Source organism: Gopherus flavomarginatus, chromosome 18 (genome assembly GCF_025201925.1).
Source record: "Gopherus flavomarginatus isolate rGopFla2 chromosome 18, rGopFla2.mat.asm, whole genome shotgun sequence".
Classification (NCBI taxonomy): domain Eukaryota; kingdom Metazoa; phylum Chordata; order Testudines; family Testudinidae; genus Gopherus; species Gopherus flavomarginatus.
In genome coordinates this window covers 6991168-7014338 of record NC_066634.1, presented here as the reverse complement: position 1 = coordinate 7014338, position 23171 = coordinate 6991168, and the positions used below count along the sequence as shown (strand labels likewise).

At 55.5% G+C, this 23171-nt stretch overlaps 1 protein-coding gene across 1 annotated transcript; it reads right to left on the bottom strand.

Annotated features, from left to right (window-relative positions):
• Positions 1–254: 254 nt before the first annotated feature.
• On the bottom strand, positions 255–14070 carry UBE2M (ubiquitin conjugating enzyme E2 M). Its single transcript, XM_050927624.1, has 6 exons — positions 13755–14070; positions 10634–10728; positions 9815–9853; positions 9301–9404; positions 7103–7166; positions 255–1087 (listed from the first exon to the last, which is right to left on the bottom strand). Exons 1-6 carry the CDS (start codon positions 13861–13863, stop codon positions 947–949), a joined length of 552 nt encoding a protein of 183 aa, XP_050783581.1. The 5' UTR covers positions 13864–14070; the 3' UTR covers positions 255–946.
• Between the last annotated feature and the right edge of the window lie 9101 nt (positions 14071–23171).

Below are 23171 nucleotides of genomic sequence, written 5' to 3'. Positions count from 1 at the left end.
AGGTCAGGCTTGACAAAGCCCTGGCGGGGATGATTTAGTTGGGAATTGGTCCTGCTTTCAGCAGGAGGTTGGACTAGACGATCTCCTGAGGTCTCTTCCAACCCTGATAGTCTATGATTCTAAGCAAGGAGGGGAGGCTGAGGGTAGATATGGACTCCTGTGGCCCCTGCTGGGGCAGCTGGGTGGGCAGCCCATCGAGAGACCCCTTGAGGAGGGGGCGGCGGAGCAATAAGGCACAGACAGGCCCTGGGCAGTGAAGTGCGCTAACATTCCCCTTTAATAACCCGACACGCTAGAGTACAGTGGCTTCATGGCCCCGGGGCTGGCAGGAGGCCCCAGCATGGCAAAGAACCAGTTCATTGGGAGGGTGAGGCCTAGGGCAGAAGGGGGCGGGGTTCGATCAGCCCAGGCCCTGCCTCCAGCCCAGTCCCATTGAATAATCAGCCTTCGCTTTGCTGTAAGTGGGGCACTTTGTTTTTAAAAACCAGACACAAGAGGGATGTAAAAGAGGAGGACGGGCCCGGCCCCCCCACAGCAGGACTGCATGCACCCCCAGCCTGCCTTACTCCCTTGCTGTAGCCCCCCGCCTAATAAATAGATGTGCTCTGCGAAGCCAGGGGGAGGAGCCAGTGCGCTCACGCTGGGCCACGGCTAGAGGGCGCTCTGCTCGGGGCCTGAGCATGCTGGGAAACCAGCAGGAGAGCGACCAATAGGGAAGAGGGGGCTGTATGGGTGGGGCAGGGGATACAAACGTAAGCCCTGCCCCATCCCTCAGCAGCCACCTCTCCTCCAGCCAGGGGGCAGGAGTGGGGGGAAGGCTGCCGGGGCAGAGGCCGTGAGCAGCGAGGGAGGCCCTGCCAGTGCCAGGCTCCCATGCCCCCCGGTGGCTGAAGGCAGCGGTGTTGGCAGAGTCTCTCGTGGGAAGGGTGGGGGCGGCTGGTCAGTTCTATTTGAGGCAACGCTCGAAGTAGGTGGAGCCGATGTAGCCGCCCCGCATGGAGCGCTGCACGTTCTGCTCAAACAGGCGTCTGTTGTTCTGAAGGACCTCGGCAGCCTCTTTGTTCAGGGGGTCTTCGGGGTTTGGCTCCTGCAAAAGGGGAGGAGACAGAGTTAGAGGCTGGCCATGACCCTGATCACCACCCCCCCCCCAAGTCAGGGCTGCACCCCCCTGCCACGCACCAGCCCTACCGTCCTTCCCTGAGTTCAGCTGCAAAACAATCCTTAGTCTCACTTCCGTGGGCCCCTTGCTGCATCCCCCCTCCTCCAGTCACTTTAACCAAAGGAGACTCTGTGACCTAGTGGACCGAGCACTGAACAGGACACCTGGGTTCTAGTCCTGGTTCGCCACCGTCCCGGTCAGTGCCTCAGTTTCCCCACCTGTAAAATGGGGGCGGATACTGACGATCTTTGGTCAAGCTCTAGATCAGAGCTAGCATAGCAACAGAAAGTTGTATCACCAACTACCCCGCTACAGTTAACACAGTACATCACATACAGCGGATGCCATTATAGTCCTATAAGACACCTTTATACCAGTATAACCGCAGCCAGGCTAAGGTCATACCACTGCAGGTGAGTGGGTAAAACATCACTACTCTAGCTGACGAAGTTACAGTGGCACAATCTCTGCATGTCGCCCAGGCCACAGTCAGCTCGTTTGAAATCCCTGCAGCGTTACCTCTAATTATGTTGTCAGAGACCATTCAAGGTGAAGTGGGCACTTAACACACCTCTGCAGGTGTAGGACAAAGGAGGTTAGCGCGTCATCAGCTGCTGTAGTAAGCCATAAATCCAGTGTCTTTACTGACTTTTTGTGTCTAACAAAGACACTCCTACGGTACAACCTGATTGTCTCCTACCGCTCCAGGGTCCGCACGGGATATCAGGTAACAACTACAACCCATACTGGATGGGGATCACATCCAGAAAGAAATTTTTCCCGAAGCCCCTCCCCTGGTCTGCAAACAGCCCCTCACATCCATCAGAAGCAGGCTCCCCACCCACTCAAAGCAGCACCAGACCCTCTCAGAACAACTGATGCAAAACTTGCAGCTGTATCTTCACTGCTAGGAGGATAAATACCCCACACGCGCACCCACCTGTCACAGAATATCAGGGTTGGAAGGGACCTCAGCAGGTCATCTAGTCCAACCCCCTGCTCAAAGCAGGACCAATCCCCAGCTAAATCAAAGAGGAGATGAATGTAACAATTAAGTAAGGAAACTGATGAGCAAACAAATAGGATGCCTCCCGAGGCAAATAAACCAAAAGGCTTAACACAGGGGCTCTTATTTGGGATTGGAGGGGGGGAAAGGAAAAAGGGACAAATGCATCCCCCAACTAAGAAGTTGCCGAACAGAAGATTGGGGGTGGGGGGGAATTGCCTGGCTTTTCCACAACTCCAGCACAGTAATGAGGTAAGATCGGTCCAGCGGACGACATCAGACTGCAAGAGATGGTGACAGTGGGCCCCTCTCCCCTTCGCCCACCCCCTTTTCCTCTAGACAGACCTGAGTAATTGCATTAGACAAAACCCGGGGGAGGGGGGGGATTTCACCCCAACCCTCCCAGCAGCAGGGACAGACATGATGGAATTGGGGGGCGGCAGCAGCAGGGCCGTGGGGTCAGTCGGGCCCTGGCTTGATATTCCCCCCTTCCCCTGTGCTGCCTTCCTGGCCCCCCTCGCTCCTCACCAGAAGGAGCTGATGACCCAACCCCCCTCAGCTCCACCCCTCACCAGGCGGAGCTGGCTGATCTCATAGCAGGAGAGGAAGCCGAGAATGCTCTTGATGGCCACGATGGGCAGCCCCACCAGCGTGCTGCTCTGAGGGAGCTGCTCCAAGGGCGCCGGGCCCCCCTGGAGCTGGGGGGGGCAGGGAGAGGGGTGCCAAGCCCATGGTGCCTCCTTCCCCTCCGACAGGAGCCGCTCCTCTGCCACCGCCGCCATCTTGGGCCCTGTCCCATGGATTGTACACACGCCTATTACATGTGGTGTACCTTATCCAGTGCACTACATGCCCAAACTACTACATGGGCAAAACAGGACAATCACTACGATTGCTAATGGACTCACACAGAAAAACGGTGAGAGACAAGACCACCCTTATCATCTCTGAGCAAACACTTTTCACATAGCGATCACTCTATATCTGCAAAAACAGAGTCCGGTGGCACCTTAAAGACTAACAGATTTATTTGGGCATACACTTTCCTGGGTAAAAAAACCTCACTTCTTCAGATGCAACTGAAACCCACAAAAGCTTATGTCCAAATAAATCTGTTAGTCTTTAAGGTGCCACCGGATTCCTTGTTGTTTTTGTAGATATAGACTAACATGGCTACCCCCTGATACTTGACTCTGTATCTGGCCTCTCGGTTCTCGTCCTCTAAGGAAACCTCTGCAACACCTTCAAAAGATGAGCCTGGGAGCTTAAATTCATAACTCTGCTAGACACGAAAAATCATGGACACAAAGACACTGGATTTATGGCTCATTATAACCATCTGTTACCCATTAACCCACCTTTTTTGTCCTATAACTGCAGAGGTGTTAATAGACTACTTCACTATGAATGGGTCCCTCGTTAATTCCTTAAACGTACGTTAATTCCTTATGCTAAACAATCTGTTCCACCTTGTATTAAGCTGTTACACCTGAGAACCTTTCCCAGATCTGAAGAAGAGCTCTGTGTATGCTCACAAGTTATCAGAATCATAAAATATCAGGGTTGGAAGGGACCTCAGGAAGTCAGCTAGTCCAACCCCCTGCTCAAAGCAGGACCAATCCCCAGACAAATTTTTACCCTCATTCCCTAAACGGTCCCCTCAAGGATTGAACTCACAACCCTGGATTTAGCAGGCCAATCTGTCTCTCTCACAGAAAAGTGGGTGCAATAAAACAATGGTTCTCAACGAGGGGTACATGCACCCCTGGAGGTACACAGAGGTCTTCTGAGGGTACGTCAACTCATCTAGATATTTGCCTAGTTTTACAACATGCTACATAAAAAGCGCCAGCAAAGTCAGTACAAACTAAAATTTCGTACAATGACTTGTTTATATTTCTCTATATACTATACACTGAAATGTAAGTACAATATTTATATCCCAATTGATTTATTTTACTATGTGGTAAAATGAAAATGAAGCAATTTGTCAGTACTGTTGGCTGTGACACTTTTATATTTTTAGGTCTGATTTTGTACGCAAGTCATTTTTAAGTGAGGCAAAACTTGGGGTAATCACGACAAATCAGACTGCTGAAAGGGGTACAGTTGTCTGGAAAAGTTGAGAGCCACTGCAATAAGAGTTATTACCTCACCTGCCTTGTCTCTCTGACAGCTTGGACCAACCTGGCTACCACAACATGGCAAACAACCCATAGTTATGTCAAATATTCAAGATCCATTTAACTCCAATGACTGAAGACCATTTTGGAGAAAGGACAGCACTGTTAAAACATCAGCACCCCCACAGAAGAAACATCCCAAAATCTTCCTATAGATTCTCCAGCCTACACCACGAAAGCCCAGATCTGACATTCCCAACCTTTTTAAGGTGGAAAAAACATGGAGAAAATCTCAAAAACTCACTGTAAATGTGTGTGAGGGGACAAGCCCTGTTTCTGGTTTTTAAACCCCTTTGTGGGTCCCTTTGAAAAGGGAAGGCTCATACCCAGCCAGGCTCACACCCGGAATCAGGCTCCGAACAGCTGCTGAGGCCGAGGGGATGCTGGGTGTGACTCATTGTGGTGCAAATTCAGAACCAAGGCCAAGCTCAGGGAAGGCTGGAGGCTGTTCCCATGGACCCCCTCCCCCAAACCATCACAATGGGAGAAGACTAGATTCCAGCGCACACACTAAAAGGTTCTCATCTAGCAGGGAAAAGCAGAACAAGAAGGTTTGGAAGCTGAGACCAGACAAACTCCAATTAGAAATAAAGGCACAAAACTTTAACAGCGTGAGGGCCATTAACCACTGGAACCAACTACCAAGGGACGCGATGGATTCTCTGTCTCCTGATGGCTTCAGATCCAGACCAGATCCCATTCCTGGGAGATGCTTTAGCAGAACTCAGGTTACTGGGCTCAGTGCAGCAGTGAGAGGATGGAATTTAGCAGCTCAGCAGGATCACATTGTAATTGGCAAGTGTCAGTAAACGTCACTGTCACTGCGCATCCACCAACCAATGAAAAACATTTCCATTGAGCATCAAAAATTACAGGAGGCAAAGAAAGAAAAACGTTGCTTAAGAACTCACCGGAGTTTGATTTCAGGCTATTTACTTTGTATCATTTGACATATGTGGACAACTAGGTTTTAACAGTGATAAAACTAACTTCAAATCTCAGCGTCTAAGGTCACTACATAATTGTTCGTCTCTCCTCCAATCATTTTCTACACGTGTGAAAATTGCAAACAATAGAAATGGGGGAGAAACGCTTAAACCCCGTCATTTTGGAAAAGCGTAAACATTTAAATGGATAAAAATTCAAAAAATGCGTAAAACAAACAAACAATAAGATCCATCAAAATTACAAAAAACCAACAATCGAGGTCTGCCAAACCTCGCTGTATGGGAGGTCAGCCCAGATCTAATGGTCTCTTCCTGGTCTTAAACTCAAGGAGAAGCATCGGTTTCTTTTTAAGGAAGTTAGAGGGTGTCTTTACAAGCTAGCATGTCACAGGACTTTTATCCTGGGGCCTGCTCGGAATGCACGCAACAGGGCAGAATTCAGATCTAATCCCCTTGCACTCTGCAGGGCATTGGAAATTGTGCCATTACTGTCGATTAAAGGGCCAGGATGGCCCAATGGTTATAGAACTTGGGAGCTGCATCATCTCTTCCCTGTGCTATCACTGCCCTTGTGTGATCAGTCACCTCCGTGCCTCACTGCCCCATCTGTACAATGGGTTTAACAGCCCGACCCTGCTCCACAAGGCTGCTGAGGATAAATCCACGGAAGATTGTGAGGCGCCCAACTACCACAGTGACAGGGGGAGAGAGGAGGAATAGACAGGAATGTGTGTACTGATCTCCACCTGCAAGATGTATTTTAACGTTACATTGGACTCCACTGATTCTGCCCCTGGGGATTTTAATAGACTGTAGAACTGCCTCAAGAAAGAGACAGATAAGGGGTTGTGGGGAGAAGCACATTTGCTGAACGCGTCTGCTCAAGAGAACGGCAGCGAAATATTTCATGATGCTACTATTTAAAGCTGCCTGTCATTAGGGTTCAGGGTTAACAGTCCACCAAGCTCACCCATTTCAGGCTGCTAGCAGATGCTGATCAGCCCATTACCCCCTGTCCCCTTTCAGGTGTCTCTCTGCACATATCAGGTTGACCAGAGTCTTTAGGGGAAGCTCCAGGACCCCCCAAAGGCGCCATCAATTGTGTCAGAGTCAGTCCAAGGCACCAGGGACACAGCAGCTGAGCCAAAGGAGAGACCCCGCATCCCAATGGTGCGTGATGGGCTCTTGGCAGGCTGCCCTAGGCTGGGTGGCAGCTCCGTCCCCCAAGGACACAGCAACCAGTCACACCCCGCAGGAAGAGCCACAGGGCGCCCAGCCTGCGCCAGGGTGAGGAAGCCCTGGGCAGGGCTGAGCAGAGCACCAGGGACTTGAAGAGATGGAAACAAACAGGAGAGCCGGCCCCGGGGCCTTGCCAGGCAACAGACCATGGGGACTGGAGCATGGCACTGCAGGCAGCTCAGCACACAGCTATGCCAACACCCCCGCCCCCCAGCCCTGGCACAGAGTAATCTGCCAGTGCCTCCCTCGGCTCTGAGGGGACTGCCCCCCCCCCCCCACACACACACACACACACTACAGCCTGCCCAGAGACCCTAGGAAATCACCCCACCTGACCACTCCCCCAAACTGCAAGGGGACAGAGATCAGCACCCTACGACCAGCCCCCAAACACATTGCAGGAAGCAACCACGCCCCTTCCCAGCCCTGCTGAAATGCCAGGGCTACCTCCATTCCGAACACCACAGGGGACACCAAGTCCCTCCTGCCCCACGGCCCCCACAACATGTCCTCCCCCTCCCACCCCACCAATGGTGCAGGTGAAACATTCCCCCCCTCCAGTACTCACCAAGAAGAGGTACTGCAGACCATAAATTATAGAGTTTATTGTTAGTACGGGTTTCCAGTCCTCTCTGTGGGGCAGAAAAGAGCCGTAAATGAGGACCCTGTGGCCAACCCAGGAGAGGAGCGACACCACACTTGGATGGCAGGGGATCATCCCAGGTTCTGACTGGGGAGGAGAGCCAGACAGGTGGCATGGGGCCGGGGGTTTTGGGGTGGGGATCACATCAGAATCTGACTAGGGGGGTGGGGATCATCACGATTATGGGAGGAGGGGTTGCCCCAAGACCTGTATGTAAGGAGAAGGGCAGTGCTGCTGGAGGGGAATCCTCCATCTCTCTCTCCCCGCCCCGCTCCCTATGTGCAGGCCACGGGGGATCCCCTATATCCCTCCCCCCTGGCTCCATGGGAGTGGGCCACAGGGGATTCCCCCCGTGATTCTGTATGATTGAAGATGACCATTTGCAGCAGTTGCTACCACTGTTATACAATTGCAACAAATCTTATACCAAGTCTATCATGTGAGGTGTCAATGGAAAAGTCAAATACAATTATCCTGGTTAAATCCACAGATCACCAGGGCATCTGAGGGTGTGAAGATTGGCTAGTTATCTGTATCCCACATGCGTTTTTCCTTCGGGGAACACCCACAAGGTAGTTAACATTCAGTCTCCCCAGCCCATTGTGAATGGACTACTCAGAAGAATCAACTCACTTCCGAAGGCTACCTCAGAGGGCAAGGAGCCAGTGGCCACCCTGTGATTCAGTAAAACATGTAAGGGCAAGTGATGTGGACATGTGATCTCAGACTCTATCTTTGTCCATACACATAGGCTGTAGGCTTTGTTTGGGACAGCAACTTTCCATACACATGGCAGAGGATATAAAAGGCACCTGAGACATCTCCAGTTTGCCTCTTTCCTCTAAAACAGAGGTGGGTAAACTACAGCCCCTGGGCCACATCTGGCCTGTAGGATCATCCTGCCCAGCCCTTGAGCTCCCGGCCGGGGAGGCTAGCCCCCAGCCCCTCCCCTGCTGTCCTCCCTCCCCCGCAGCCTCACCTCACCACACCACACTGCCAGTGCTCTGGCCCGCCGCTCCTGCGTGGCTGTTTCTGGCTGGGCACCAGGGTTGCAAGCTCCTGCTGCTCTGAGCAGCATGGTAAGGGGGCAGGGAGGAGTTGGCTAAGGGACAGGAAGTCCCAGGGGGCAGTCAGGGGACAGGGGACGGTTGGGTGGGGCAGAGGTTCGGGGGGGAGGCGGGGGAGATCAGGGCATGGGGTGGTTGGATAGGCATGGGAGTCCCAGGGGGCCTGTCTGGGGGCGGGGGTGTGAATAGGGGGCAGGAAGCAAGCGGGGTTGGATGGGAGTGGGGGGGCTCCCAGGAGGGGGCAGTCAGGGGACAAGGAGCAGCAGGGGCTGGATGGATCAGGAGTTCTGAGGGGGGCAGTCACAAGGCGAGAAGTGGGAGGGAGCGGATGGGGGCAGGGGCCAGGCTGTTTGGGGGGAACAGCCTTCCCTACCCAGCCCTCCGTACAGTTTCGCAACCCAGTGTGGCCCTCGGGCCAAAAAGTTTGCTCTCCCCTGCTCTAAGAGAAGCATTTTGAACAACAGACTGAGGACCGTCCAATCTTTTGGAAGTTACCAGAGAGACTTTACAAGCCAGCAATTAATACATTCTCAGTTAGTTTACTAAGGATTGGCTGACAAAGTGATATCCGGGTAAGATCTGAGATACATTCTGACCCGGTGGAAGCATCTGATCCTCTGGGACTGGTGGAATCTCACGCAGGGTGAATTGGGTTTTCAGTAACCTCTCACTATATCAGACCAGTTTGTTGGGATGGGAACCACTGGCTGGACCGCCCATAAGAGGGCTGTGTTTGGCTTCTTATTAACCGGTGTGGTATTGCAGCTCATTTGCTACCGGTTTGGTGAATCTAACTGTAGTTAAAACTACCAGTTTTTGGCGTGTGCCTGCCCTGTTTCTTGCAGTCTGCTCTGAGTGTGCATTCTCAGTGAGGTCCATTCTAGGCACCAGGTCACACCCCATATCTCCCCCGCCCAATCTGTGTAGGTGGGGCAGTGAAGGATCCTAACACTGGAAAGGGGCCGCCCTCCTCCCCGATCTGCGTGGGTGGGGCAATCCCCCAGACCGGCCTGGGGGTTGCAGTGATAGAGTGGGGCAGCCGGGTGCGCTCCCTACCTGAGGATATTTAGGCAGACGTTGCCCTCTAGGTCTATGTTGGGGTGGTACACCATGGTCTCACACTTCACCTTGGGAGGGTCATGAGGGTAGCCTTGGCCTACCTGCAGACAGACAGACAGATAGGAGAGTCATTCCCAAGGCCCCCCCAATGGCAGAGCAGCTGGGCCCAGACTCTCTGAACCCACCAACTCACAGGAGCTCTGGAATCCCCCCCACCCGTAGTGTTGCTCCCTCCGCAGCAGGAAGGCACAAGCAGCCCGGACTCCTGGGTCCTCTTGCCAGCTCTGGGGGACTGTGGGCATGTCCCCAGCTTCCTGAGCAGACACAGCACCTTCATCCCTCCCAGGAGAGGAGACACCAGATTCGTGGGGACAACACTCCCTCCTTGGCTCACACACAGCGCGAAGAGAGTCCAACACGGGGAAGCCTCAAGGGTCCCCCTTTTCCCCCCCAGCCGGGCAAGGCTCCTGTGCAAATCAAGCTCCATCCCAGAGGCGGGGAAGGGACTTACCTTAAAACTGAAGACAAACTTCCCCCCTTTATAGAAACCCTGAAAGAGAAAAGACCTTCAGCGAGGGAGGTTTCTCATGCGGGCCCCCAGCACCCCAAGGGGCCTGGGCTCAGCCCGGCCCCATGCATCCAAGTGCAGGGTAACAGAAATGCAGCAACTAGGGGCTCTGATCACACTCCCTCCACGTGCCATTCAGCTCAGCTGGCATTGTGGGGCCTGATCCAGGGTGGGGTTGAGGGGCACTGGCAGCGCTGTGGTGGGCGAGCTGGGACAGCAGTGGGGAGGATAGTCAGGATTGAGGGGCACTGGCAGGGCTGTGGGGGCAAGCTGGGATAGCAGGGGGGTAAGAGGAGGGAAATATTCAGGATTGAGGGGCACCAGCAGCATTGTGGTGAGCGAGCTGGGATAGCAGTGGCGGGGACAGCCAGGACTGAGGGGCACCAGCAGGGCTGGATCTGGGGATGGGACAGCAGAGGCATGTGCAGAGCCATGAATCTTTTGCAGCCCCTCCCCCATCTCACTCCCCGGGCTCCAGCACCCCATCACCTCATGCACACGGAGGTGCCGTCCAGCTGCCTCTCCCCCCTCCCAGGTCTGCTGTAGCACCAGCTGTGCCTCTGGCAGCCTGGCACCCTGGGCCTGGGCCAGTGCCCGCCCAGCAAGAAGCAGCAACCAGAGTCTGGGCACAGGCTGAGCCTGTCAGCTGAGCTGCAGCTGGGGCTTCCCCGGGAGCAGGAAGAGAAAGTCAAGTCCCGGCATGCAGGACTCCCTGCTCCCCACCCACATGCCGGACCCCCTCTCTGCCCACCCCCACCTCACCTCATCAGGGCAGATAACTAGCTTGAAGTTGAGGAGGTCGTCCTGGTCGGAGAAATCTATTTCGCATGTTTTCGGCAAATTCAGTTCGTTAATATCTGGGAGGCAGAAGGGAAGCAGGGAGAGATGAGTCAGTTCGGAGGATAACCCCAGATCCCTCCCCCCACGGAGGAGCCCCATGCCCACTGCACTCTCCATAGGGGGCAGATCTCTGGATCAGAAAGGGGCATTGCAACAGTGGGTGGGATAATCCTTACCTGCCCCCCACCCTGGGAGGGAGACAGACCTGGGGGCCTCCTACTAACTCCTTTTCACTGGAGGTCCATGATACTCTGGCTGGGGTCAGGACACTGGCTCTCAGGGAGCAGACTGGGGGAGATGCCATATTGAGTGCACCCCCAGGCACTCAGCCTTGCCCTAACTCACACAACAGGATGTGCTAAGGCTGTGTCCCAGCTCACCCTGGCACTGGGTCTCCGACTGCCCTCCCTCATGGGATGGGGCCCCAGCAGGATCAGGCCCATGGTGAAGGTGCAATGTACAGAAACGTGCCAGGGAGGGGGCACACATTCCCAATAGGGCATAGGCTGAACCTCACCGGGCACGTCCCCAGAGCACAGCCAGGATCCCCTATCAGCTCACGATGGGGCAGAGAGAGCCAAGGGCACTGACCTGCCCCCTCTGGAAGAGTGAACTGGAGCGCCAGACTGGGACACAAGCAAATGGGTATGGACCCTGGTATCTTTCTGGGCACAGCCAGAAGTGGGGAGAACCCAGGTTTCTGCCCTTTGAAGACACTTGCACAGCTAGTGCTGCCTGCAGGTATGCCTGATTTGTTATGCAGTGGGGTTTGTATCAGAGGCCTCCAGGGGGTTCACCCCTTCCCCCATGAACATGAGTTCCCATTGTGTGGGGCTCCCACTCCCGCCAGGGAAATCCCAGGAGACCCACACACACACGGGGGGTCCTCCTTCCCTGCTGGGGAAACCCAGAAGCCCCAGACACACACTGGGGGCCCCCACCCCCACCGGGGAAATCCCATGAGACCCTCCCCACACACGTCTAAGGACCTCCACTAGAACGCCCTCATATTGAGCCCTGCCACACTCGCCATCCCCTCGCCTGTTCCCCCCCTCCAGTGAATATTCCTCCCCCTGAGAAGCCCTCCCCAGCATGTGTCTAGGCTGGGGCATTTCAGTATGTATATCTTGGGGAGACTGTATGAACCCTCAGCAGTGAAGAGCATGGGGCCCATTGGGGAAGACCTCCATGGGGGGTGGCGCTCAGAGAAAGTGGTGGAGGGGGGAGCAGAGCAGTGTTCCCTTTAATTTTTCCCACCCCTGGCCAGTCCCTGGCCAGATTCCCTGAGTGCCTGCCTGGTGCTAAATAGGCTGCTGCATGGCCACACGGCTTACAGGGAACTTAGCAGATCCCCAGTGGGGGTAGATGAGCAGAAAGCCCCTTTGGAGGAGGAGAAGGGATTCCCCCATTCCCTAGCAAGAGGATCACCGGGCTCATGGGATTCTGCAATGGGCAGGAGAACGTGGAGGTCTGCCCAATATGTGAGCAGGGGATGCCGGGCCCCCACAACATAGAGGGGCTTTCACTCATGGGGGGGAGGGGGAGTAGCCACCTTCTAGTGTGGGTGTAGGAAGGCGCAGGTGGGGGATCTTCCCCATTGTGCTTCCCCCCATTGGGAGGCATTTTTGGGGTCTGGCTGTGGGTGCCTCCCAATGAGTGGATGGGGTCTCTCCCCACCAATACAGGCTGTTGGTGGGGGTGCAGAGTAGAGGAAGGAGGCTGGCCCCCCAACTCCCAGCACCCACCTGAGCCAGGCAGTACCTTTTCGCTGAAGGTAGGGGATCTGTGAATCACCCCAGGATTTGCACCAGCTAGTATGTTTCTGAGTAAGGGTTTCCCTCATGTCTGGGCGGGTCTCTCCCTTAGCAGCAGCTTCAGCTGGGTTACATCTTTTAAGTTGAGGGGATCTGGGCCCATTCTAGTGGTACCAGTAGGTGCGTCTGGGCTGGATGGTGGTCAGGGAATCTGGACCAGGCAAGATGGTACCAGCAGGTTAGGGCCAGACAATACTGGGACCGGGTGGTACTAGGTCAGGTGGATAGAGAATTTGAGCCGGGGAGGGGGCTGCTACCAATCAAGATTTGGGCCAGGCCAGACAGTACCATGCCGGGTATTGCCAGGGTCAGAGCATCCCGGCTGGCCCAGCTACTCCCAATGAGAATCTGAACTGGGCCGTACTGAATTGGGGAGTGGGGCGGGGTCTAGGCCCGGCAGTTCCCCACGAGGGTCTGGTCTGGGCAGTATCGGGATGGGGGTCGAGAGATCTAGGCCAGGCGGTACCAGGGAGGGGGAGGGGACCTGGGCCAGTCAGTGCAGTACCAGGGCGGGGGGGAGGGGACCTGGGTCGGGCGATACCGGGCCAGAGAGAGAGGGTGGGGCTAGGCCGGGCGGGGAGGGTCTAGGCAAGGCGGTAATGGGCCGGGCCGGAGGAGGACCTGGCGGTACCAGGACGGAGGGGGAGGGGCGGTACCGGGCCGGGGAGAAGGAGGAGGAGGAGGGGGAGGGGCGGTACCGGGCCGGGGAGGAGGGGGAGGGACCTGGGCCGGGCGGTACCGGGGCGGAGGGGGAGGGGCGGTACCGGGCCGGGGAGGAGGGGGAGGGACCTGGGCCGGGAGGTACCGGGGCGGAGGGGGAGGGGCGGTACCGGGCCGGGGAGGAGGGGAAGGGACCTGGGCCGGGCGGTACCGGGGGCGGAGGGACCTGGGCCGGGCGGTACCGGGGCGGAGGAGGAGGGGGAGGGACCTGGGCCGGGCGGTACCGGGGCGGAGGGGGAGGGGCGGTACCGGGGCGGGGAGGGACCTGGGCCGGGCGGTACCGGGGCGGAGGGGGAGGGGCGGTACCGGGCCGGGGAGGGACCTGGGCCGGGCGGTACCGGGGCGGAGGGGGAGGGGCGGTACCGGGCCGGGGAGGGACCTGGGCCGGGCGGTACCGGGGCGGAGGGGGAGGGGCGGTACCGGGCCGGGGAAGGACCTGGGCCGGGCGGTACCGGGGCGGAGGGGGAGGGGCGGTACCGGGCCGGGGAAGGACCTGGGCCGGGCGGTACCTTTCTGGATGCGGAGCTGCGCGGCCGACGCTTTCTTGCTGCTGCCCTTGGTGCCTCCGGCCGATTCCTCCTCCTTCTTCTGCTGCTTCAGCGAGAACAGCTTGATCATCCTGCCGGCGGGCCGGGCCGGGAGCCGAACCGAACCGAACCGGGCCGGGCCGGGCGGGCCCGGGGGGCGGGGCTCGGCGCGGCCTGTGCGGGGTCCCGGCGCTGGGCCGCGTCGGTCGCTCGCTGCTGCCGGGCCCGGGGGGAAGCGGAGCGGGGCCGCCCAGGCTGCTGCCGCTACGGGTGCGTCGGCAACGGCCGGCCCGCTCGGCTCCTTCCGGAAGGGCTTCGGCACTTTCCGGAAGCGCTTCGGCTGCTTCCGCCGCCGACGGATTGGACCTCGCAGCATTCCGTCTCGCGTCTGGGCACCGCCCACTCCCAGCCTCGCCGCTTTCCGCCACAGCATCGGCACTTTCCGCCGGACGCTCGGCACCGCCCACCCAGGGCTCGGCACTTTCCGCTGCACCCTCGGCACTTTCCGCCGAGCCCTCGCCTTCCTGGTGCGGAGATGACGCAACGTTCCAAAGGGCTCGGGGGGTCGGGTATGGTTCAGGGCGGAAGTCCGCGGGCCGCCATCTTTAGTGAGGGCAGAATGACTTCCGGTCCGTGGGCTTTTAGGGAGGCTGACGCTTCTGGGTGGGGAATTTGGTAGAATCCCGATCCCAAACGTGCCTGAGCCTGCTGGGAACCCAATCTCTGTTTTATGGGGGATGGGATCCTCTGGTCATTGTACCACCAAGGCTGGGGTCAGAGGTCACCACGCTCATGCCAAGTGGCCACCCATGCCAGGCCCACCCAGCTGTTACATGGCCAGAAGGGGCTGTGGCCATCGGGGAAGGGGGCGGCCACGGGGACGATACAGCCGGCAGGTCCTGTGGCCGTCGGGGGAAGGGGGCGGCCACGGGGACGATACAGCCGGCAGGTCCTGTGGCCATCGGGGAAGGGGGCGGCCACAGGGATGACACAGCCGGAAGGCTCTGTGGCCGTCGGGGGAAAGGGGTGGCTGTGAGGATAACACAGCTGGAAGGTGCTGTGGCCGGCAGGGGGATAGGGAGAGAAGGGGGCAGCAGTGGGGGTCGCACAGCCACATGGTGCCATGGCCTTTGGGGATGGCAGGAGGGAAAGAGATGGCCACAGGGATGACCCAGGAACCGCTCTGTGCCCACTGGCAGAGGGCACAAGGGAGACATAAAGTTTTACAGGGATCCCCTGGGTCAGGTAAATACATATCCGCCCAACAAAGGGTGGAATATGAAGTACCTATTGGGAGCCAGTAGGCCACTGGTTATCATAATCATTCCGAAATGTACACTAAGATGATAATTTCTGTATCTGTACTGGCAATGATGTTCTTAAAGCCATGGAGATCAGGCAGGACACCCAGAGGTGACATCTCCTTCGCTGGGCTGAGTCTTGTTCACTTCAGAAGTGGAATCTGTTCACATTGCAGAGCCTGATACCCAGCATAAGGTTGTGAGATCTGCAAGAGAGAAAACATACAAGAAAAACAAGGAGGAGGGGGTGCTGTTTGACTAAGATGAAAAAACTAGTTGGGTATATCTGGGAGTGCCGAGGTGTCCCCTAGATCCATTACCTCGTGGACAAGCTGGCAGCATATTTCATTCCATGAGAAATGCATGGCCTGGCAGAACAATGCTGGAAGGTCTTTGAGTTGAATTGTGCTCCAAAAGACATGAAAGTATCTAGTTAAATAAGTCTAGGCCAGGGCAGTGAATTATTTTTTCTCAAGGTTCACATTTCTTGAGCAAGGTATTGTCAGGGTCCGGGTTCCAGAGAAACATTTTTCACACCGCAGATGCCCCTATTCAATGAACACATACAATGCTGTGTAATATACTCAGGGTAGTCGATGGGTGGACTGCAGGCAGTGGGCAGTTAGTGCTAGGGGGTGGGGGCTAGTGCGGGTAAAGCAGTGACGGGCCAGGTGCTGGCAGGTTTGGGGGAGCTGGCACCCAGGGCTGACAAATCAGGGTGGCAGGTTTACCCCCTGCCCTCCCTAAATGGAGCCCCACCCCTGAGAGTCTGACAGTGGAAGCCCCAGCAGATGCCAGGGCTGACTTGTAACTTGTGGGGGAGATGGAGCTGGTGTCCCCCAAGTCCTCCCTAAATGGAGCCCTGGCAGGTGCGGGGCACACAGGGGCTTGGGGCTTCACCTCCACAGAGTGCACCAGAGCTTGAGGCTTCAGCCCCATGGAGAACGGTGAGGTTGGGGCTTCAGCCCTGCAGGGCACATGGGCTTCAACCGTGACCCCAGCGTGCCTGGCAGGGCTGAAGCTCCAAGCCCCAGCACCTTCGCATGCCTGACAAGGCAGCCGGGGCTCCATTTATGGAGGGCCGAGGGGACACCTTCCCCCCAGTTATGAGTTAGCCCCGAGCACCAGCTCCCCCAAGCCTGTCAGCATGCAGCCAGACACTCCTCTACCTGCACTAGACACCAACTCCCTGTCCTCAGGCACTGCCCCAGCTATCAGTTCCTGGCCTACAGGAGCTGCGGATCCGGCACTGGAGGGGTGGGGGTGGAGGGGCAGTATGCGGAACCCCACTGATTACCCCCTTGCCTAGGAGCTGGAGGGGCATGTCAGCCACTTCCAAGAGCTGCGCAGAGCCAGCCGTTGCGGCCAACTGAACTTTTAACAGCCCAGTCGCTGGTACTGACCGAAGCCGCCAGGGACCTTTTTCGGCCAGGTGTTCTGGTCGAAAACCAGACACCTGGCAACCCTAGCTGTTGTCTGTGGTCGCTCGGCCCATTTCAGTAAAAAGGCCTCATTTAATTATTTGTTTGTGGGTTCCAGAGTAACAATCGTGTTAGTCTGTATCCGCAAAAAGCACAGGAGTATTTGTGGCACTTTAGAGACTAACCAATTTATTTCAGCATACGCTTTCGTGGGCTACAGCCCACATCATCGGATGCATGCAGTGGATGTTTGTGGGTGTAGCCCAAAAGCTTTGCCTTTAGAATCATGGAATCATAGAATATCAGGGTTGGAAGGGACCTCAGGAGGTCATCTAGTCCAACCCCCTGCTGAAAGCAGGACCAATTCCCAACTAAATCATCCCAGCCAGGGCTTTGTCAAGCCTGACCTTATAAACCTCTAAGGAAGGAGATTCCACCACCTCCCTAGGTAATCCATTCCAGTGCTTCACCACTCTCTGAGTGAAAAAGTTTTTCCTAATATCCAACTTAACCGGCTTTGAACGGCTGCTGCTGGGGGTTTGCCCAGGAGCAGAGTAAAACCAGGGGCTCGGTTTGAAACAAGCCCCCCGGCCCCCTCGCAGTGTAACGCTGGTGAGGGAGAGAGTTTCCAACCCCCTTGAACCCTCTAGGCCTGTGAGATCCTCTGCAAAGAGCAGCCGGGATACCCGCGTTTGGGAGAACAGGTTGAGGGCAGGGCAGGAGGCGGACGGGGGTTTGAGGGGAGATGGGCTGAGGCTGGGGCAGGAGGGTGGGGTGACAGGATGGGAGCCTGGAGGGGACAGTGTTTGGAGAGGGAATGGGGTGGGGAGAGGGGATCCACTGTCATAGAGTTGGGGTCAGCAGATGGGGTGGGGGTGGGTATTTGTTTTCCTGCCAAAACTCTGGCTGAGCTGGGGGTGGGGGGATGAGGGGCAGGCGTAGCCCCCCAGCTCCACCCATGGCCATGTGGCAGATTGACCCTGAAATGCTCTTGAGTGGGGTACCCAGATGCTCCACAACCCCTTAGGGCAGCTTCCATTGTGCTCCCCCCCCCAGTCCTAACCCTTCAGCCTCAACCCCCCCGACCCCCAATGTTCCCCCCATATTCTCCCACCCCCATATTCCCCTGTCCCCTGCACTGCCCCCTCCCTCCCAGCCCTAGTGGCCACCATTTTCCAGAGGGCAGCCTGGCCCGAAGCCTACTGGGGCCACTAAGAGATGGCAGCCATCTTAACTGAGGGGCAGGGGGATGGGCATTTGAGGGGAAACAGGGCCAGGGATCAGGTGATGGGGTTGTGAGGGGGGATGCTTGGGGGGGGTGAGGTGGGATGGGCAGTGGGGGGGAGGGTTTGAGGGGGTCCAGTCCAGCAGCCCCCTCCTTCCAGCCGATCACCCTATTTCACCTTCCCCAACAGCCCCATCATGGGCGGCATGTGAACCCCCACCCCCGACCTGGGTGGTGCGTGAACCCCCCCTTCAGGGAGGCTAGCCCCACCGGCCTCCCCTTCCACCTGAAGCTCCTCCACCCTCCTCACCCACTGGAGCCCGAGCTTCACTCCCCACTCCTCCACTGCATCTGGAGGCGCACTGGCCCCCCACCCCTTTGTCCAGAACGGGCTGCCTGCCAACCTTGCATGGGCCGCCCCAGTCACCAGGCCGTTGTCCGGGGTCCCAATTCCTAGGCAAACCCACACCTGGTCCTCTGCAACAACAAACCCTCTCCCATCACCTCCTTACACACACAGCACAGGGGAAACTAAGGCACACACCATAGTCATGAAAACCATTAAGAAAATCCCCCCCACTTCATCACAGAGGATGACTCTGCTAGGCAGCGAATCTGCTGCTAGTCCCCCTCCTGCTCCATGCAGCTGGAGGCAGCCTAGGGGAAAGGCTCCAAAGCAGTTGGGGAGCAGGTGGTGAGCAGTGGGGTCAGGGATTTAAGAAGGTCCATTGGGACCATCTGGCCAGGGAGCTGAAGCACCTTTAATGCTGTTCCCAAGTCGCATTGCCCCTGGTGTTACTCAGCAGTGTGTTACCCTCACCTCCCCACCACTCTAACCATTAGACAGCACTCCCCTCCCCGGGACAGGAATAGAGTCCCCTGATCCACAGTTTTCTACTGCCCTCTAGTCGCTGAATGTAAGGCACTGGGTTGTGGCGGCTCTGGTCCACACTGCGGACCAGGATGTTAAAAGTCCCGTTGGTGGTGCTGCCCAGCTAAATCAGGCTAGTTCCTATCTGTTCTGACACCACACTGTGCCCCAGAAGCGGCCAGCAGCAGGTCCAGCTCCTAGGCAGGGGGGCCATGGGGCTCCGCGTGCTGCACCCACCCTGAGCACCGACTCCGCACTCCCATTGGCTGGGAACCGGCCAATGGAAGCTAGGGGGGGCAGTGCACGTGGGTGAGAGCCATGCAGAGCCGCTTGCGCACCTCTGCCTAGGAGCCAGACCTGCTGCTGGCTGCTTCTGGGGCACAGCACAGTCCATGGTGCCAGGACAGGCAGGAAGCCTGCTTTAGCACCCCCACTGCATCGCTGACCGGGAGCCACCCAAGGTAAGGCCATGCCCTAACCCTGTGCCCCAATCCCCTGCCTCAGCCCTGAGCCCCCCCAACCCCTCATCCTCAGCCCAGAGGCCCCGAAACCTGAAACCCCTTCCTGCATTCCAACCCCCTCACTACTGGTCCCACTCCAGAGCTGCACCCCCAGCCCAGAGCCCTGACCCCCTCCCTCACTTCAAGCTCCTGCCCCAGCCCTGAGCCCCCCCCACCCAGAGCCCCCCTCCTGCACCCCAAACTCCTCATTCCCAGCTCCACTCTGCAGCACTCACCCCACACCCCAACCTCTGCCCCAGCCTTGAGCCCCTCCCACACCCCAAACCCCTCATCTCCAGCTCCATTGGGTCCCGGGCATCAACCATTTTTTTCAGCTGGGTCACTAGAAAAAGAGTTTGAAAACCACTGCACTAGCCAATGGCTTTATAAACAAAGCCTGTGTCATATTCCTCTCTAGGGGCCTAGCCACATAACCACTAACAGTGTCTCCTTCAGCTCAGGGGGCAGGGTCTCTGCGGGGACATTAGAGGGTCCCTGGGTCTCTCCTGGCTGGTGACCCACTAGTGACACAGGATGGAATTCCTTTTCCTTGGCTTTTCTTTTGAACCTGGTTTATTAAATTCACATGCTGAGAAAAGACCCGTAAAACTTTATAGCATTAAGCCATCATCACCACTCAGCGATGGTGGACGGAGCAGCAAACCCAGGCGTTCCCCATCGCGCCCGCTCCTCACACCGTGCAGGCTAAGCGGGAAGGCTGCAGAGTCAAAAGCTCCAGCACCACGAAATGCCACAATTAAGATTTCCTGAACAATCTTAACTCTGCCCCCTCGTGCACATACATTGTGACTCCACTCTTTAATTGCATGATCACGTATTAACGTTACCTACATGGGTTGCCTGTAAAAGGTGGAGAGGGGGACTAGAATCTGCTGAAGATTGAAGACCAGACCCTACAGCCTTCTGGCTCCCAGCCTGGTGCACCTTCCCCAAGGCTGCAGGGTACATCAAGGGTGACCACTCTCCCCTCCCTACAGAGACACAGACAAGCTATGAGCTGCATGATGCTTGACCAGGCTGATGGTTCCAGGGTTTTGCAGGGACCTCTGCTTACTTTGGCCATGTTAGATTTCAGCTGCCGATTAGAGACATGGTGTGATGGACGCAGGAAGAGACACAACACCAGCAGCTTCCTGTAGCTGGAGCCACCAGCTGAGTTCCTTGCTCGGGGCTTGTGAAACTGTACACCAGGGTGTTGCTGGCAGTGCTGAGGGGCCCCTTGCTGTCCTCATCATGGCATCTGCTCTCACCATCCTCTTCCTAGGTGAGTATCAGAGACAAATGGGGTGTGTCCATGGGAGGGGGAGTGATGATGTATCCCATAATGCTTCTTGGGAATATGGCTTAACGAGTATGTTTTATGCTACATGTGCCATGTAACTTATCTCTGTAAAGGTTATGTTCTACTGAATCTATTTATCCTATTTGTACACATATATCATTTTGTACTTGAAGTTATGAATATTGGCTGTATACTGGCTTGATTTCTAGGTAAGCTTTGTAAGGCATTTGGTCAGCTTCTTTAGAAAGGAATTTGCAAAAGTTAAGTGCCCAGTCAAGAAGCACTTAAGGAACAATAAAAAGCACAGAAGTACTTGTGGCACCTTAGAGACTAACAAATTTATTTGAGCATAAGCTTTTGTGGGCTACAGCTCACTTCTTCAGATTCATAGAATGGAACATATATTGAGGAGATATATATACACATACAGAGAGCATGAAAAGGTGGGAGTTGTCTTACCAACTCTGACAGGCCAATTCAGTAAGAGAAAAAAACTTTTGAAGTGATAATCAAGATAGTCCAGTACAGACAGTTTGATAAGAAGTGTGAGAATACTTACATGGGGAGATAGATAAGAATCATAGAATATCAGGACTGGAAGGGACCTCAGGAGGTCATCTAGTCCAACGCCCTGCTCAAAGCAGGACCAATTCCCAACTAAATCATCCCAGCCAGGGCTTTGTCAAGCCTGAACTTCAAAACCTCTAAGGAAGGAGATTCCACCACCTCCCTCAGTAACCCATTCCAGTGTTTCACCACTCTCTGAGTTTTTCCTAATATTCAACCTAAACCTCACCCACTGCAACTTGAGACCATTACTCCTTGTTCTGTCATCTGCTACCACTGAGAACAGTCTAGATCCATTCGCTTTGGAATCCCCTTTCAGGTAGTTGAAAGCAGCTAGCAAATTCCCCCTCATTCTTCTCTTCTGCAGACTAAACAATCCCAGTTTCCTCAGCCTCTCCTCAGAAGTCATGTGCTCCAGCCCCCTAATCATTTTTGTTGCTCTCCGCTGGACTCTTTCCAATTTTTCCACATCCTTTTTGTAGTGTGGGGCCCAAAACTGGACACAGTACTCCAGATGAGGCCTCACCAATGTTGAATAGAGGGGAATGATCACCTCCCTCGATCTGCTGGCAATGCCCCTACTTATACAGCCCAAAATGCCATTAGCCTTCTTGGCAACAAGGGTACACTGTTGACTCATATCCAGCTTCTCGTCCACTGCAACCGCTAGGTCCTTTTCTGTAGAACTGCTTCCTAGCCATTCAGTCCCTAGTCTGTAACAGTGAATGGGATTCTTCCATACTAAGTGCAGGACTCTGCACTTGTCCTTGTTGAACCTCATCAGGTTTCTTTTGGCCCACTCCTTTAATTTGTCTAGGTCCCTCTGTATCCTATCCCTATCCTCCAGCGTATCTACCACTTCTCCAAGTTTAGTGTCATCTGCAAACTTGCTGAGAGTGCAGTCCATGCCATCCTCCAGATCATTAATGAAGATATTGAACAAAACCAGCCCCAGGACCGACCCTTGGGGCACTCCACTTGAAACCGGCTGCCAACTAGACATAGAGTTGTTGATCACTCCTCGTTGAGCCTGACGATCTAGCCAGCTTTCTATCCACCTTATAGTCCAATCGTCCAGCCCATACTTCTTTAACTTGCTGGCAAGAATACTGTGGGAGACCAGCAAAGAGTCCTGTGGCACCTTATAGACTAACAGATGTTTTGGAGCATGAGCTTTCGTGGGTGAATGCCCACTTCGTCAGATGCATGTGGGAGACGGTATCAAAAGCTTTGCTAAAGTCAAGGAATAACACATCCACTGCTTTCCCCTCATCCACAGACCCAGTTATCTCCTCATAGAAGGCAATTAGGTTAGTCAGGCATGACTTGCCCTTGGTGAATCCATGCTGACTGTTCCTGATCACTTTCCTCTCCTCTAAGTGCTTCAGAATTGATTCCCTGAGGACCTGCTCCATGATTTTTCCAGGGACTGAGGTGAGGCTGACTGGCCTATAGTTCCCCAGATCCTCCTTCTCCCCTTTTTCAAAGATGGGCACTACGGTAGCCTTTTTCCAGTCATCGGGGACCTCCCCAGATCGCCATGAGTTTTCAAAGATAATGGCCAATAGCTCTGCAATCACATCCGCCAACTCCTTTAGCACCCTCGGATGCAGCGCATCCGGCCCCATGGACTTGTGCTCGTCCAGTTTTTCTAAATAGTCCCAAACCATTTCTTTCTCCACAGAGGGCTGGTCACCTTCTCCCCATACTGTGCTGCCCAGTGCAGCAGTCTGGGAGCTGACCTTGTTTGTGAAGACAGAGGCAAAGAAAGCCTTGAGTACATTAGCTTTTTCCACATCCTCTGTCACTAGGTTGCCTCTATCATTCAGCAGGGGCCAACACTTTCCTTGACTTTCTTCTTGTTGCTAAAATGCCTGAAGAAACCCTTCTTGTTACTCTTAACATCTCTTGCTAGCTGCAACTCCAAGTGTGATTTGGCCTTTCTGATTTCACTCCTGCATGCCTGAGCAATATTTTTATACTCCTCCCTGGTCATTTGTCCAGTCTTCCACTTCTTGTAAGCTTCTTTTTTGCATTTAAGATCAGCAAGGATTTCATTATTAAGCCAAGCTGGCCGCCCGCCATATTTGCTATTCTTCCTACACATCGGGATTTTTTTTTCCTGCAACCTCAATAAAGGTTCTCTAAAATACGGCCAGCTGTCCTGGACTCCTTTCCCCCTCATGTTATTTTCCCAGGGGATCCTGCCCA

Coding starts and splice junctions, on each gene's coding strand:
- UBE2M (XM_050927624.1), bottom strand. CDS start 13,863: ATGATCAAGCTGTTCTCGCTGAAGCAGCAGAAGAAGGAGGAGGAATCG. Junction 9,854..10,633: donor TAGTTATCTGCCCTGATGAG/GTGAGGTGGGGG, acceptor TTTCTCTTTCAG/GGTTTCTATAAAGGGGGGAA. Junction 9,405..9,814: donor AGTTTGTCTTCAGTTTTAAG/GTAAGTCCCTTC, acceptor GTCTGTCTGCAG/GTAGGCCAAGGCTACCCTCA.